We start from the raw sequence: 18,201 nt of genomic DNA, 5'->3' as shown, positions 1-18,201 counted from the left end.
AGGATGCCTTCTCCCAACTGCTGTTTTGAGATCTCTCCACGTGTTCTATGGGATTCAGATCTGGACTCATTGCTGCCCATTTCAGAACTCTCCAGCACTTTGTTTGTAACCATTTCTGACTGCTTTTTGAAGTGTGTTTTGGGTCATTGTCCTGCTGGAAGACCCATGACCTCTGGTGGAGACGTAGCTTTCTGACACTGGCCACTACGTTGCGCCTTTTCTTTGAAGGCCTCATTTCTTTTTCTGTAAACTGTGCAATGATGTCCTTTACCAAAGAGCTACTTTTGTCTCATCTGTCCACAGTAAGTTCTCCCAGAAGGATTGTGGTTTTGTCACATACGTTTTGGTAAACTCCATTGTTGCTTTTTTTATGCCTTTTTGTCAGCAGTGGTGTCCTCCTGGGCCTCCTACCATAGCGTCCCTTTTCATTCCAGTGGCGACGGATAGTGTGAGCTGACACTGTTGTACCCTGTGTCTGTAGATCAACCTGAATTTGTTTGGAAGTTAATCAGGGTTCTTTATCCACCATTCGAACAATCCTTCGTTGTAATTTTTCAGTAATTTGGCTCTTCCGTCAGAAGAGCCAAGATCTCTAAAGACGGACTTGTAGCCTTGAGATTCTCCATGTTTTTCCACTATTTTTTCTCTCAAATCCATAGACAACTCTTTACACTTCTTTCTTTTCTCCATGCTGGTTCCAGTTCCTTACACACACTTGAACCTAAATTAAATATTCATTAAGTTCGACAAGATAGAAGCAAATTACAAGGGTGTTCACAGTGGGCTTTGTTTACATTAGTCTTGCGTCATAAAAACATTCTGGCCTGAGGTGCAATTACATTCTTAGCTGAACACACAAGCACTCTTCTTTCTGAGCATTTGAGTGTGTGGTTATAAACTAAATTAGAGCGCCATCTGCTGTTAAAATCTAAGCTCAGAATCGATTCCAGTGAGAATTGAGATGGATTCTGAAAATCTCAAAATTGATCCACAAACCATGATGCGTAGATTTATTATCACAGCACTCTTTTCTGATATGGTAAACTTGCTTGGTAGCTCACCTGGTACGGCAGTGTATTTCTGATGCGGATGTTTTGTCTCCCACAATTAAAACTAGAGAGCTTTGATTAAAAAAACATATCTTACAAAAAAAGGACATATTATTGGAACATATAGAATAAAAAGCGATAATTGTGCATTTTATATATAGTAGTCCGTAATACTGAGCTTCTAAAAATCACGGCTGAACCACTGATGTCACTTGGACTATTTTAACGACATCCTTACTACCTTTCTGGGCCTTGAATGTGATAGTTGTGTTGCTGTCAATGCAGGGTCAGAAAGCTCTCGGATTTCAGCAAAAATATTTTAATTTGTGTTCTGAGGATTAATGAGGGTCTTTGGAACGACATGAGAGTGAGTAATTCATAACAGAATATTCATTTTCGGGTGAACTATCCTTTTAATAGGAACGCAAAACATTCTTTGACTATATATATACTGACTAAAATTATAAATGCAAACCCCATTTTTCATGAGCTGAGCTCAAAGCTCACCAGATCTGTTGCCCATGAATAAGCCATCTCCAAAGGCGTTTAAGAGAATTTGGCAGTACATCCAACCGGCATCACAACCGCAGACCACATGTAACTACACCAGCCCAGGACCTCCACATCCAGCATCTTCACCTCCAAGATCATCTGAGACCAGCCACCTGGATGGCTGCTGCAACAATCGGTTTGCATAACCAAAGAATTTCTACACAAACTGTCAGAAACTGTCTCAGGGAAGCTCATCTACATGCTTCTCGTCCTCATCAGGGTGTTGACCTGACTGCAGTTTGTCGTCATAACTGACTGCTTCGATGGCATCTGGCACTTTAGAGAGGTGTTCTCTTCACTGTACAGGGCAGATGGCAGACAGCATGTATGGCATCCTGTGGGTGAGCGGTTTGCTGATGTCAACGTTGTGGATCGAGTGGCCCATGGTGGCAGTGGGGTTATGGTATGGGCAGGCGTATGTTATGGACAACAAACACAGGTGCATTTTATTGATGGCATTTTGAATGCACAGAGATATTGTTGTGTCATTCATTCACGACCATCATGTTGCAAGGATCTGTACACAATTCCTGGAAGCTGAAAACATCCCAGTTCTTGGATGGCCAGCATACTCACCGGACATGTCACCCATTGAGCATGTTTGTGATGCTCTGGATTGGCATATACAACAGCGTGTTCCAGTTCCTACCAATATCCAGCAACTTTGCACAGCCATTGAAGAGGAGTGGACTAACATTCGACAGGCCACGATCAACAACCTGATCAACCCTATGCAAAGGAGATGTGTTGCACTGCGTGAGGCAAATGGTGGTTACACCATATACTGACTGGTTTTCGGACTACACCCCCCCCCCCTCCCCTCCCCTCCCCTCCCCTCCCCTCCCCTTCCCTTCCCCTCCCCTTCCCTTCCCCCCCTTCCCCCCCCCCTTCCCTTTCATTGTTTCCAGCCTAGGGCACACCTGTGGAATAATTATACCTTTGAGTTCAGCTTATGAAAAATGGGGCCAAAAACAAAAGTGTTGCATTTATAATTTTGGTCAGTGTATAATATACAAATGGGTAGGTTTAGGGGTGGGGTTGGGTAATAACGTTGTATGGTGGCTGATTAAACAGAAATCACAGAATTCACGAATTGCAATGAGACTGGGTTGAAATGTAGGTAGAGGCACATTTTTTTCCAGTGAGCCTGTGTTGCAACATCAGCACTTCTAGAACATAGCTTTGTTGTGTAATGTAAAATCAGATTTTTTTTTCTGACTTATTAAAATGTATTGCTAAAAAATAAAATGTATTGTTTTTTGTGGTGCAACCTTTAATTACAAGAATGGACAAACAGAGGCAGAAATATGTACGGAGGGATGCTTGGAGGGGGATGGGTTTGTAGGGTTTTCATAGGCTGCTGGAGAATGCTGGGGGAGGAGGATCCTACCGGCAGATTATTAATGGTTAGCAGGGTGGGGGTATTGGATTATCTGCCCTCTCAGGGGTTGATGACAACTCTACTATACCTCCAGCCGCTTTACATCACCACACACTGATCCTGCTTCAGCTGGCACTAGAAATGCAAGTTAAGATGTGCTGTCTTCTCTGTTTGATCTGAATGAAAAACATCTAGTGTGACTATTCAACCATGTGACTTTGCTTCATCTCAGCATGATATTGCACAGCCTATTGAATTACTTAACCATGTGCATAATTTGTTTCACACTTTATGAGCACAGTTGGAAATTTTAACACTTAAAAGCATTCCTTAACTTCATGCTTTTAGGATAAAATGCTCATATCTTTAATGTTGCTACCATAAGTTTAACTTCAAGGACAAAGAGTAAGACTGAGAATATCCACCTTATTTCTCCCATAAGAACGGGCATGTCCGTTTGTAAATTTTAAAGCAGTGGTGCCCAACCCTGGTCCTGGAGATCGACTTTCCTGCAGAGTTTAGTTCCAGCCCTAATCAAACACACCTGTCTGTAATTATCAAGTGCTCCTTGAGATCCTAATTAGCTGGTTCAGGTGTGTTTGGTCAGGGTTAAAGCTGAACTCTGCAGGAAAGTCGATCTCCAGGACCAGGGTTGAGCACCCCTGTTTTAAAGTCTGTCTTCTGGTCTCATCCACGTCCAGATATTTTTAACTGTACAAAACAGCTTGTTTTGCTGCTTGATATTGCAGACTGGTGTGTCTTACCATGTTATTTTAATGTATTATCTTAATTATGAGCACACGGGTTTGTAGTGCAAGCAGATTCACTGTTTACTGCACATTGTTATTCTTCTTGTTATTTCCCTATTGGCAAATTAACCAAAATCTCGCCCAAAGACTTACTTTTGCGTTGAAGAATAAGGTGGATATGTTCAAGTAGAGATGCATAATCCCTGAGACACAAGAATCATTGAGATAAATTGAATTACTGTTTTAACACTCCCTGTCCTTCATTGGTTGGACAAACAAATAGTCCCGCCCCAGACTTACGGCATTGGTTGAGCAAGTGTTGGCTCACCTGGATGCTCAGACAGACAGAAATGTTTTGAAAGCACCAGAGGCAGTTACATTTTTCAAATGAATCAACCTACAATTTACTAATGGTTTCCTTTGCATGGTAAATTAAGATTACACACTTAAGATTTAGCAAATCTGAAAAACATGATTCAAACTGCATAAAATGTTTATGCTGTATTAATGTAACATTCTTGCTATCTAGGTCTCAGTTATTTTTTAGACATACTTGACTGTATACTGTATACATACAATATACATAGGAGCTATATACTGTAAACTTGAATGTAAACTTTTGAAAAGGTTCATGGCATGGATTTTCATAATTGTACGCTTTGTTGGGATAGGACAATATATGGCTGAGATACAACTATTTGAAAATCTGGAATCTGAGGGTGCAAAAAATGAAAATATTGAGAAAATCGCCATTAGAATAGTCCAAAATAAGTCCTTAGCAATGCATATTACTAATCAAAAATTCAGTTTTGATATACTTACGATAGGAAATTTACAAAATATCTTCATGGAACAAGATCTTCACTTAATATCCTAATGATTTTTGGCATTAAAAGAAAAATCGATAATTTTGACCCATACAATGTATTGTTTGCTATTGCTACAAATATACCAATGCGACTTAAGACCCGTTTTGTGGTCAAGGGTCACATGTGTTAGATTTTTGTTTTTCAGAGAGGAGTATATGAGAAAGAGATCTAGCAGTTTATCCTCTCCTTCAAACTTATTTGGTTGACAAAGTGTACCAGAATACCCATTGGACAGCAAGAAAGCAGACGAGCTGTAATCTTGTTACATAACAAAACATTTAATTCACTTTTCATTCAGCGTTAATCCGTTCTGTGTTCACCATGCGCCCAGGAGCATAATAAACACTTGTAGCTTTCCACTGCGTTTGTAAGATAACACTTTAGATAATACTTTCTGTATTAGATTCCAGCTTGAGATTTGGTTACACATTACATGACCTGGAGCATCAGGGATGAGTAGATGATGACAGAATTTTCATTTTTGGGTGAACTATCTCTTTAATGCATAACAGGATGTTCTGGGTGAGCAAACTTAAGCTCTATTGACAGCATCTGTGAAATGTTACCAATTACAGCAGAAACAATTCCCACAACTCTCAATTTGTGGAAACACATGCCTTATGCAGTAAGGCCTATTGACCCCAAGGCTGAATATTTTTGTTTTAAGCATAGAAGAAAATGTGACAGATATGAGAATTTACTTGCATTAAATATTTAACTAATCTCATGTGTTAAAGACTCATATTAACTGTCCTAAGAAAGGTGCAGAATAAATTTTGTTAATCAGCAGCATTTTTTGTAGCAGAGTGAATTTATTTTACATTTAGCCTGATAAATATTCATTTTGGTGTAAATTATGTTAAAATGAAAAGTTAAAAATTCTAAAAAAAATGTTTTTTTCTTTCTTAAAATTGTGAGAGTCAGTTTAGAAAACTCAGTTTACATCTTGCAATTCTCCATTTACATCATAGCTCACAATTTCGAATTTTTTACTCAGAATTCTAAGTTTACATCTGGCAATTCTGTTTTTTTTTTTTCCGTCATTTATTGTGATTTTTTTTTCTTTCACAATTATGGCTTTTTGTGATATGAACTTGCACATCTGAGAATAAAAGTCAGAACTGTAAGTTATAAACTCAAAAATTTAACTTAAAAATAAGAGTGAAGAGTGAAGAGTGAAGAGTGAAAATTGGGCAGTGGATTTCTTGTTCCAAGCATGCTTTGCATGCTGTCTGCATACTGACTGAATAAGGAGAATAGATGGTGAAATAATATGAACTAAAATAAATAAGATTAATTTGTTCTGGATCCAACACTCATGTTGAAATTCGTTGAAACAAGTAGTAATCAACTTAAAAATGTGTTTATGCTACAAATAAGTAAGTCTCTCAAACAATTTCATTAGAAATTGTCAGAAATGTTTAATTCTTTTCAGTGTTTATGTTATTCCCCCTATGGAAGCCCATTTCCACCACTGAATAAAAAAAGGTTATTGCGACTTCTTATCTTACAATTCTTTTTTTCTCAGAAGTGCGTGATACAAATTCGCAATTCTGACTTTTTTTCTCAGAATTGTGAGATATAAACTCACAATTGCGAGTTATAAAGTCGCAATTTTGAGAAATAAAGTCCAAAGTGCGTGTTATAAACCCGCAATTCCGAGAAATAAAGTCGCAATTGCAAGTTATAAAGTCAGAAATGCGAGAAAAAAAGGCAGAATTGCAAGATACAAACTCGCAATTGCGAGAAAAAAAGTCAGAATTGCTAAATTAGATAAAAAGTCGCAATTACCATTTTTATTTTTTTTATTCAGTGGCGGAAACGGGCTTCCATACATTCCAGAGTACACTGTAAAAAACTATTTGTTGAGTCAACTTAAAATAATTTGTAACCTGGCTGCCTTAAAATTTTAAGTTCAGTCAACTCAAAAAAAGTTTATTCAACCTGAAATGTTAAATTATACTAAGTGACAACTTAGATATTTGAGTTGAATCAACTTAAAATTTTAAGGCAGCTGGGTTACTTACCCATCTGTTAAGTTTAGCAAACACAAATATCTAAGTTGTTATTTAGTACAACTTAACATTTCAAGTTGACTAAACTTATTTTAGTTGACTGAACTTAGAATTTTAAGGCAGCAGGGTAACAAATTATTTTAAGCTGACTCAACAAATTGTGTTTTTTATTTTTTACAGTGTATGTGAGTGGTGCCGATCTTTGTCTTCTTTTCACTGGCAAAGAAAAAAAGAATAGAACTCCCAAACTGAAATGTAACTTACTCTGTATGAACTACTTTATAGAACTGTTGTGTAAAAGCGATATTACGCTTATAATAATGCTGTTGAACTCAGTATCAGATGTGAAGTCTATCAGTGCCATCAAAATGATATAAAAGAGCAGCATATTAATAGCTTAGTAGTATTTCACAGTACCATATAAATTGTGTGTGACCATATAAATATGAATATGGAGCGTAATTACAGTAGCACACGTCACTAGGGAAAAGGCGTCGCTGCTCTTTGCCCTTGACTGTGTGTGTCGCAGGAGAGATCGGCTCTGATGGAGCGGCTGTGACGATGTGCTGACGTGGCTCTCATCAGCACCACACTGTGGAAACCCGTGGGAGACAGAGAGAGCACGGAGTGAAGATCTGTCCTGCGGCACTGCAGTCACTCTCACTACCGGAATATCGTTCATTTAAAGGCTCAACGATGGAGGTTCCACGCGTGGGACACAGTGTCAGCAGCCCCACGAGCCCGTGTGAGGACATGATGAAGAATCTCAGCCTGGACGCCATCCAGCTTTGTGAGAGAGAAGGTAAGAAGTAGTGCTTTGGCTAAATTAACCATTTGTCCTCAGACAGGTGAACTGGAGTGCAGAAGCAGTGCCATTGCGTTTGAGATTTTAAGACTGGGAAATATTTAAATACATGCAAAAAACCAAAATGCAAATGCAAGGCTTACGCTTTTTAAAAAATCCTAATGCATATAGGTTTTAGCATCATTTAGCTGGATCTGGTTTGGTGTCAATGCATTGAAGCTTTCACTTGGAAATTCCTTCTAATGCACGCAAAATCAAACACGCTACTCACGTGCTAAAATGCAGTTTTGTCTTTTTTAAATACGTGCATTTAAGAAGCATGCATGAAAGGTTGCATCAAGCACTGAATTTGCGCTTTCTAGACAAGGAAGTATTATTATAATTCATGCACCAGCATAAGGCACACGTGCTGTGTTTCTTAGTAAAAACGACGGTTCGATTAAATGCTTTTAAATCGCATGCATGCACACTTAGGTGCAATCTATTATATTTCTTTGGTTCACAGAAGGATATGCATGCTCTCCGAGCATTAATATTCCATGCACTTGAATGCTTGTTTCAATATGATGCTCGCGTAACGTTCAGCACCATGGACACGGTCAGTGCGCGCTCACCATACTGAAACAATACCAGATTGCAGCTGCATGCATCTGAGGCTATACGACCAGTGAGCAATTCACTCACTCACTCACATCGTAATGAAACAGCAAAATATTTAGTCGAGCCACACTTTGAATATGCTGATTCATCTGGGTGACACTGTATTGTTTATTGTCTTATGCGCGTACTGTGTATCCACTACATTCATGATTAATGGTTATGTACAGGATTTACATGGGTGTATCCCAGTGCGTGCGTTTCTAGGCATACTTAGTCATTGATTTTCCAGAGAAAGCTCTCTGCCTAATGCTGCTCTGGAACAGCAGCCTATATGTTACATGTATACAAAGCATTTTATATTAAAAAACAATAACATATTGCATGTTACTTCCTTCTGTATCATAATTTCAGAATATTTAGTACTTTGTAAGTATTTGATTTTTGGCCAAACCAATTAATTGTCTGATATATAGATGTGTTGACATTTTTGCATGCAGTAAGTTGATAACTGTAACTGACAGATGTGTGTTAGTTTCATAATATAGTTAATGAATAATGTTTTTTTTTTTTTTGTTTTTTTTTTCTCAAATGCTGTTTAGTGAATTTTAAGTAAAAATTATGCCTCTTTTGCAAGATGTAATATTGGTCTTGGGTGTCTACAGAATGTGTCTGTGAAGTTTCAGCTCATAACCCCCACAGATCATTTATTATAACATATGAAAAATGTCCTTTTTGGGGCGTGTCTAAAAAAAGAGCTGTTTTGGTGTGTATCACTTTAAATGCAAATGAGCTGTATATTCCCACCCCATCTTCAGAAGTGGGTGTATCTATACATTTCTGCTTGCATACCTACAGCAAAAAAACAGAGAACCGGGGTTCAGTCGTATAAATAGGAATCGAAACACTGAAAGAGTCAACAATGCTGGGAATGTTTTCTCCTAAATTTTGTGCTAGTTTCATAAACATAGTGCTGATCAATTAAAATACTTCAATAACGACATGACGCTATAAAAACATGACATTCACAAAGCAGTCTGGAGTGAAATAAATCGCACAGACATAAACGTATTTAGGTAGATTTTGAGCCGCATTGCCTCTAAAAATAAATGTAATTCACTGCATCCTCAGTAGCTTAGATGTTGGGAGAAAATGAAAACTCTTATGTTTAGTCCAGAAGTTGCGCTAGACTTTAACATTGTCCATCCTTTTGACGGACAGGGTCGTAAAAATTCCGTCATAATCTATTATTACCCATCATTTTAATTTTCATGTTAGAATTAGAATAAGACATTTAATTGCTTTTATTTTTGTTCACATTTGCATTTTTAATCATGAACCTACTGGACGAACAATGTTACATTGCTTTGAGAATCAAAACCGCATACCCAATGAGACTGGTTTGGTTTAATGGGAATTAAAAAAAATAATTTTTTATAATCTTAGGGTAGTTGTGTTCACACACTGCTAACACCATGTAAAAGTGGATTTTGTGCAATATGTGCTCTTTATTATTGCCACCCTGCAGCTCTAGTAAGCTGTAATAGCTTTGCCATTAAAAACACTATTAACCATTATTAATCAGTACTAATGCAATTAACAAGAGGTGAGGCAAATCAGAACATGAAGAGAAACAGCTGTGTGTGGATTTCTGTAGAGTTGTTTAGCATCAGTATGCCAGCGCTAAAGAAAAGAACATGCTTTGTGTGAGCTGAGCGAAATTTCCTTCATGCTCTGTTTTGTATTCTATACCAGCACTGTGCAGACGAACTCGAAGTCCCTTCAGCCATGCTGTCACAAGACAGAGGGAGACAAACAAAGAGAGAGCGTTCTTATTGACACGGTCCGTGCAGTGTAGCATCGACGCTGTCACAGTCCTTTGAGTGATATAATGGGTGTAGACATACCACTCTATTGATTTACATTCTATTGTTTTAATGTTCTAATGGCTGTTTCACTAGACATGTTAAACACATGGACAGAATCAAAAAATCGGATTGGTTAATGGATCTTGGATAATAATTTGCACAGATGTGGTCCAAGAAGGAACATGACGAAGATATGATGAACATGACTGAGTCACAATGGTTACATTCTGTCCCGACCCATCTGTCCAGTTTTATGCCATATTAACACTCCAACTCACCTCCCCTCTCCATTTGTGTTGGCATAATGATGGACATCTGTGTGAGAGTTCTGAACCAGTTTTATAAAGTTATGAAGTGAACTTATTCCAAATTTTTTAATCATTTAATTGGAAAAGATTACCAAGGCTCAGTGTTTCATAGCTATAACCACAGTAGATACTGGAAATCACAGTAAGGGAATGATTCCCATTATTATTCAGATCAGTCGTCAACAAATGAGGCTGATTATTAAACTATTACCTACAATGCTAAAAATATGATTATAGCCTTGCAAAGTTCCAGTTTATTTATTGTTACTAAACCTAAGCCAAATCCAAAACATAAAGCTCTGTTATTTTAGCCATATCACAGTAAAATTTGGAATTTATCACTTGAATAGATTGCCTAGTTTTTTTCATTTAGTTTCAACATTTTTAAGCACACATTATCACAAATAATAAATAAATAAATGATAGTAATAACCTATTACATTTCTCATTCAGCATATTTTACGGTGGTTATATTAACATAAATATAGATATGGGTATAAATAAGTTATGTTACAGGGTTGAATAGCAGCAAAAATAATCTAAAAATGTCCTTAGCTAACAAATTTTATGTGTCATAAATAATATACACTACCAGTCGATAGTTTTTGAACAGTAAGATTTTTAATCTTTTTTAAAAGAAGACTCTTATGTTCACCAAGCCTGCATTTATTTGATCTAAGCACAGCATGAACAGTACAATTTTGAAATATTTTTATTATTTAAAATAACTGTTGTTTATGTGAATATATTTTAAAATATAATTTATTCCTGTAACCAAAGCTAAATTTTCAGCATCATTACTCCAATCTTCAGTGTCACATGATCTTCAGAAATCATTCTAATATTCTGATTTGTTGTTCAGTATATTTTTTTTCATTTATTATTATTATTGTCAATATTTAAAACAGCTGAGTAATTTTTTCAGGATTCTTTGATGAATAGAAAGATCCAAAGATCAGCATTTATCTGAAATGAAATCAGCATTAATCTAAATGCTGTTCTTCTGAAACTTCTATTCATCAGAAACCTGAAAAAATCCTACATAATAATAATAGTAGTAAATGTTTTTCGAGCAGCAGATCAGAATATTAGAATGATTTCTGAAAGATTATGTGACTGGAGTAATGATACTAAAAATTCAGCTTTCAAATCACAGGAATAAATGACATTTTATGATATATTCAAATAGAAAACAGTTATTTAAATAGTAAAAATATTTCAAAATTTTACGTTTTTTGTTGTAATTTTGTTGTCTTTTGATCAAATAAATGCAGGCCTGGTGAGCAGAAGAGACTTCTTAAAAAAAAACATTAAAATCTCACTGTTCAAAAAATCAAAACTTTTCTCTATTGATTTTTCATACATTTTTCTATAGATGTATTTTCATTTACTTCTTACATTTACAGTTTTTTTTTTGTGCCAAAAAAAAACAAACAGTGAAAGAATTTTACTTAAATATCATAAAAAGGTAAATGTAGCTTTTTTTGTAAATAAGGCCAGTGTCCTGTTAATTTAATCACTGAGACACAAAGACGTACCATTTCCAGAGAATGAGAATGACTCAGCTGTTCATTTTTGTGCTGGAACCAGTTAATAATTTTCTCATTAATGTTTGATGCTACAATAGTATTTCCTTTACTAAGATTCATGTCCATATTTCCATTATATATAATCAGTGAAACTGCAGATGCACTCAAAGCAAGCGTTTGCTTCTGAAACACAGAATACACTAAGGACAGGCCTCCATTTGTGAAAAAAAAGATAAAAAATGGACGAGCCGCCCCTGTGCTGCAGGACTCCTTGATAAGCATGCATTAAAGGGGGCGTTTCTTCCCCCTTGGGGCAGACCTCAGATGGAGAGTCCTTTGTGCGAGGGCCTACAGGAGTCTGACAGTGCTAACTCACTACTCCTGTCTGAATATACAGCTTTGGCCAGCTGTGTATGGGGGGACTGGCTCCAAAACAGGGGCCACCATCTGCCAAGCCCGCCTGCTAGTGAAAGGAACGATTTAACATGGCCATCAATTTGCTAATTGTGTCCACTGTGCACATATAGCACAGCAAAACGACAACAAAACAGACGTGGGTTGGATAAATAATGGAGTTGATTCATGATTATTAGCCTATTCTCAGCTGAACATGCTTATAATGCTGTTTGAATAAGTGTGATTTGGGGCAAAGAGTGTCAGCTGAATGTAAATCCTTTTGGGGTAAAGCTAAATATGTGTTTTCTATGTCATAACTAAATTAAACAGTTAACTAAAGAGGTTTAGCAAACTGAATGGATGTTAAAAACCCATTAAATTGCTGCACAAGTGCAACTTAAACAGAAACATAAAAGTATTTTTAAATAGGCAAAAGAGTTTAAATGGATAGTTCATATAAAAATGAAAATTCTGTCATTATGAATTCACCCTGGTGTTATTCCAAATTCTGTATAATATATATATATATATATATATATAAAAATTCCTAATTTGCTGCTTATTAATAGTAAGGTAGTTGTAGAATAAGGTCATGTAGAATAAGGCATTAATATGTGCTTAATTAGTACTAAAAAATGACTAATATTCTAGTAATATGCATGCTAATAAGCAACTAGTTAAGATATATAATATATATATATATATTTGATTTTGGCTAAATAATACATTAAATTTAAATTTATTGTATCGCATGGAAGCTGCTGCTTAGCTGGTTTAAGCTGGTCCTTAGCTGGTCCTAAGCTGGTTCCTCCTGCTCAGGACCAGCACAAGACCAGCTAAGGACTAGGGATGCAGCGATTAACCGGCATCAGAGGAACCAAACAGCGGAGCTTTATTTCCACCAGAGAATTGCCTGAAGTCGATAGTGTGGGAGCATTTTGGATACACCAAGAATGATCAGGGTGTCATTTAAATATTGCCGTAAAAAATGCTGCTAAAGAGCGATTACATAAGGGATAATACACGGCTAGCTGTGCATTGAACAATTTTAAAATCCAAAATCACCTGACGCGAAGCTACAGCTCGTTAGCTCAGCATTCTGCCCGCTTCAGATCAGAGATGAAATAGTGCGGTAAGATCACACTTATGTTAATTAATTATAACATTTAGCTACTTAAATTAAAGGAGAAGTCCACTTCCTGAACAAAAATTTACAGATAATGTTTTTTGAGGAAAACATTTCATATGTTTCATATGAACATCTTTTTCATATAATGGACTGCTATGGTGCCCCGAGTTTGAACTTCCAAAATCCAGTTTAAATGCGGCTTCAAACGATCCCAAAGGGGTCTTATCCAGCGAAACGATCGGTTATTTTTATTTAAAAAAAAATACAATTTAAATACAATCTTGTCTTGCTCTGCCAGAACTCTGTGTATTCTGGCTTAAGGCAGAATTAAGACATTCTGGAATTTCAAACTCCGGGCACCATAGAACTCCACTATATGAAGTCATAGAAGTCCGCTAAAATGTTTTCCTCAAAAAACAAGTCGTCTTTTTTTTACGACTGAAGAAAGAAAGACATGAACACCTGGATGATAAGGGGGTGAGTACATTATCTGTAAATTTTTGTTCTGGAAGTGAACTTCTTTAATTATTCGATCGATCGAGAGAGAGAGAGAGAGGTGACAGGTGACAGTTGTGTGAGTGAAATAGTCTACGTATGAAGCTGTGAGTTTTGTTATTTAAACAGCGATTTTTCCCCCTCAATGCTGATGAATATAATGTAGTGATTCAGTATTTAAGCAATTTTATTAATAAAAGTCGAGAGGCAGCATTCACAACAAGTCTGTGTGTGCACAGCACAATATCCAATCTCACAAACCAAAATAATAGACATTATTTTTAGGCAACATGTAAAATCATATGAATTAGTATAAATATTATTAAAATAAATATGCATGGATGGCAGTTGATTACCATAATAGTTCAGTTTATTCCCCTCATTAGTAACAGTTTCTCTGTGGGATAAAAAAAGTTAACATTAGTCTTATATTAATAACGAACAAGATGAGAAGCGGGCAGATCCATATGCAAGCTTTTATTCATAAACAAAGACATGGTCATATACAGGCAGGTTCGAAACCAGCAAACAGACACAAACAGGGCAAGACACAAGAGTAATCCAGGGACAGGCGAGGGTTGATCGGCGACAAACGTAATCCAGGGGGCGAGGCAAACGGGTATTCCAAACAGTCTAACATTATAGTTCAAACGAGTCCGAAACGGCAAGACGAAGGGTTAATCAAAGACAGGCGATAAATCCAGGGCAGGCAGAAGGCAGACAAGACGAGATAACCAGGCTAGGATCTAGGCACTGATGACTAAACTATACTTGACAATTCGAAATGGCTCCGTAATGTAGCTACCACAAAACGAGTGATAAACGCTATACAGTACTCGTCCCAGAATGATGGTGAAGGCCCTGTATATGTAGTGTGTCTGATTGGCTGCGGGTGAAAGTGCAATCCGTGCATCATAGTGTCAATATGATGGCAAGGTGACTTCTGGTGGCAGGCAGACCGGACCAGACTCGTGACAATTGTCATTTATTATCTCTGTTTTATTCATAAGTCAAAAACCAACAAGATTTTTTTCACCATGTTTTCAAGTTCTCTACCTCAGGTCCAAAAAAAATGTAAAGAATGTACAAAGTGAAAACACTAAATACTTTTAAAATAGTGACATGGATGTTTACAGAGCAGAGGTCACCTTTTTTTTAATCGTGAAACACGTGACAACATCGGACAATAATCGTACCAACAAAATCTATAATCGTTCTATAATCGCATCCCTACTAAGGACCAGCTTAAACCAGCTCAAACCAGCATCCTTCATGCTTCAAAACCTACCTAACCAGCATATGCTGTTTTTTTCAACAGGGGAATTGGACTTAATAACTAGCAATTGTGAGTTTATATCTCACAATTCTGAGAAAAGTCAGAATTGCAAGGAAGAAAGTCAGAATTGCGAAATATAAACTCACAATCACAAAAAAAAAAAAGAATTGCGAGTTTATATCTCACAATTCTGACTTTATAACATAATTCTGATATTATATCCCACAATTCTGACTTATTTTCTTGCAATTTTAAGTATATATCTCACAATTCTAAGAAAAAGTCAAAATTACGAGATGTAAACTTGATTTGGACAAAAATTTCGATCCAACCCAAAGTGCAAGATTAGTTAATAATATTTTTGGTCTGTTTCCTGGAAGACAAAGATCTGAAAGTTAACCAACGTTTAGGAGAGTTTTCAAAAGTTTTAATAGGCAAAGACCTTCAAACATGGTTCTTAAAGTATAAAGACAGTACATACAAACATGTTTAAAAACCCTTAAAAAAAATGTTGTTTCCAAAATCAATAAATTTTTTTATTTTATTTTTTTTTTGGTCATTACACCAAAACAGAAGTAGACGCAAAGTCACAAAACTCCAGTTACAATTTTTAAACTTCTATTAAAAGCTCAACACCGTGGCCTTCAGCTCCAACTTTGTATGTTTTTCCATCACCTCAGGCACAAACATCACACCAAAAGAAACACCATGCCAGGCTTGCTTTTCTCAGATCACGTCTCTCTCGGTGGTGTTATATCGCTGGCATCGCTGGTTTCACACAGTGTGTGTGCTTTTCACAACTTGTCTGTCTGAATGAGTGTTAAGACAGTTACATGCCACATCGCTGCTCTATTAAGAGATTCAGTCATGTGATCATTCACTCTTGGTCTACATGCTCCTTAGACAGGCTCATCGTTCACTCATGGATAAAAACTGAACATTAACTCTCCTCATCTGAGAAGAGGTTTGCATAATTCTTGCCAATTTGTGTGCTGTTTGCATGTTTTGTTGAAATTCACCTTACTTAGGACTGGTTTTGGTCCAGATTTTACATTGGACATCAAGCGGTGAACCAATGCAGAACCAAAACTGTTTATTGTACAAAACTTACATAACTGCTTAACAATATCTAAAACAATAACATGATTTAGACTGAAAGAACAGACAATTGTGTAAACAAATTCAACAAAGAAGTGTGATTTAGCAGGCTAACACATGGAACAAACACTGGCCAAATATTGTATAAGCATTCTTGTAGCTCAAACAATACAGCATGGCACCAGCAATGCCAAAGTCTTGGGTTTGATTTCCAGTAAATGCACGAACTGAAGAAAAAAGGATGAATTCTTGGATTGTACTGTAAGTTCTTTTGGATATAAGCGTCTGCCAAATGCATAAATGTATCCTCAATGTCTAAAAGTTAGCCATATTCATGATGACAGATTGGCTTAACGATGATGGATTTGCTCCAACATACAGCAGAGTATGACTAGTCAAGAACAAAAGATAATGAAAGTGTTTTCTTCTTGTCTTTAAAACCTGACAAATCTTTATTTTTTTCCCTAGTTTTATTAACAATACGCAAATCCTGATCACATGGATACATGTACAGTGTATGGCATAAATGAGTACACCCCCTCTAAATAAATGTAAAAGATGCATTTTCTTAATGACCACTAATATAATCATGGAAAGATGGCAAAATTTAAATGTATTATACATATACTTAAAACAATACAATACAAAAACAATAAAATGTATACCAATATTTTCTGTAAAATTAGTAAATTAGCCAATTTTGTTTAAAAGAAGGATTGCAAAAATAAATACACCCTAGATTTAATTGAGCAAATGTATAATATTCTAGTGCTTAGTATGCCCTCCAGAACTCTAAGTTCACTGCTCTGACCCTTCTTGGCACTGAGTGTACAAAGTCATGACAAATTTTCACATTTGTCCTGTTTAACTCCTGGAGGATGACCTCCTTAAATGCCTTTGTCTTTAATGGGGAGTTTTGCTCAGAATCCCCCACAGCTGCTCAAGAGTCCTAAGACTGGGTGAAATACATGTCCACTGAAGGATTTTCACCCTGGAAAAATAAATATCTTTATTGTCATGCTGGAAAATGCACAAAAATGCAGTGAATAATGAGGTAAGGGTAGCATCTTCAGTTTCAGTTTTTTGTATTACATCACACAGCGGTGTGTGAATTCATGACAGCACTGATAAAGCACAACTCCCTCACACCTTCAGCACACATACATCCCTATATAAGAGCTTTAATACCACTGAACGCCACTGTGGGAACCAGGCACTTCTCACTGTACTCCTCCTCTAGCAACACCAGAACATTTTGAATGCTTTTGGATCCGAAATGACTGACTTGGTCACTTGAGACCAGAGTGTGGATTCCCAGAAGTCTATATTTTGTAAATAAGAGCCTTGGGAGAGGTTAAATGAGCTTATTGTGCTTTGGCTACAGTAGGTAATTCTAGTGGTGACAACAACCATCCATGTCACTTCTGCAGGCTGCGTCGTACTCTGTGAGATAAAGTGTCACTCTTTTCATAGCTTTGCTGGCTCTGAGACACTTGCATGGTATTTCTCCGGCTCTTTTTCTAGCAAAAATTCACTCATCCTTAAATGAAAACTTAAAGTGAAGACCTGATTATTTCAGGAGCCCATTGTTTTTGAATGTCAGTGCTACTTCTGCTATATTTTCACACTTAAAACAATAATTTGATATTCCTCTTGTACCACTGCCGTCTTTTATGCTAAGAAATAAATCTCCTGACAGTTCTCTCCCAAGTGGTTCCATTGCTGCCAGCATTAAGTCTGAGTATGATTCAGTAGGCTATATAACACTTGCAGGAAATTACTTGTCTTTAAAAGTTTTGGTTCAATATATTTACCTGTTGATCAAAAATAGCCTTAAACCTATACACACATTTTCTTTGTTTGTTTTATTCAGTAACTTTCAGGATGGTGTACTCATTTTTGTACATAACATTTTATCACTTTGATAAGAAAATCTTATTTTTCTGAATAATTTTGACATTCTTCTTCAGTAATTGATCAAGCAGGCTTCTTGGAACATTATACCTCCAAAGAACCCTAACATGTAATCCAAGTTAAGAGTAATTGCTGAATTTGTTACGTTTAGAGGGGGTGTACTCGTTTATG

The 18,201-nt window shown here is 36.5% G+C and overlaps 1 protein-coding gene across 1 annotated transcript in view; it reads left to right on the top strand.

Moving 5' to 3' along the window:
• The first annotated feature begins 7,127 nt into the window (after positions 1-7,127).
• The window catches only part of phyhiplb (phytanoyl-CoA 2-hydroxylase interacting protein-like b), a 37,722-nt gene continuing 26,648 nt past the window's right edge, over positions 7,128-18,201 (top strand). Inside the window, exon 1 of the mRNA XM_051124519.1 lies at positions 7,128-7,417. Within this exon, the coding sequence (XP_050980476.1) occupies positions 7,312-7,417 (106 nt within the window). The 5' untranslated portion in view covers positions 7,128-7,311. The remainder of the gene's footprint in view (positions 7,418-18,201) is intronic.

The sequence above is a fragment of the Labeo rohita genome, chromosome 12 (genome assembly GCF_022985175.1).
Source record: "Labeo rohita strain BAU-BD-2019 chromosome 12, IGBB_LRoh.1.0, whole genome shotgun sequence".
NCBI classification, from domain to species: Eukaryota; Metazoa; Chordata; class Actinopteri; order Cypriniformes; family Cyprinidae; genus Labeo; species Labeo rohita.
This window is presented reverse-complemented; position numbering and strand designations above follow the sequence as displayed.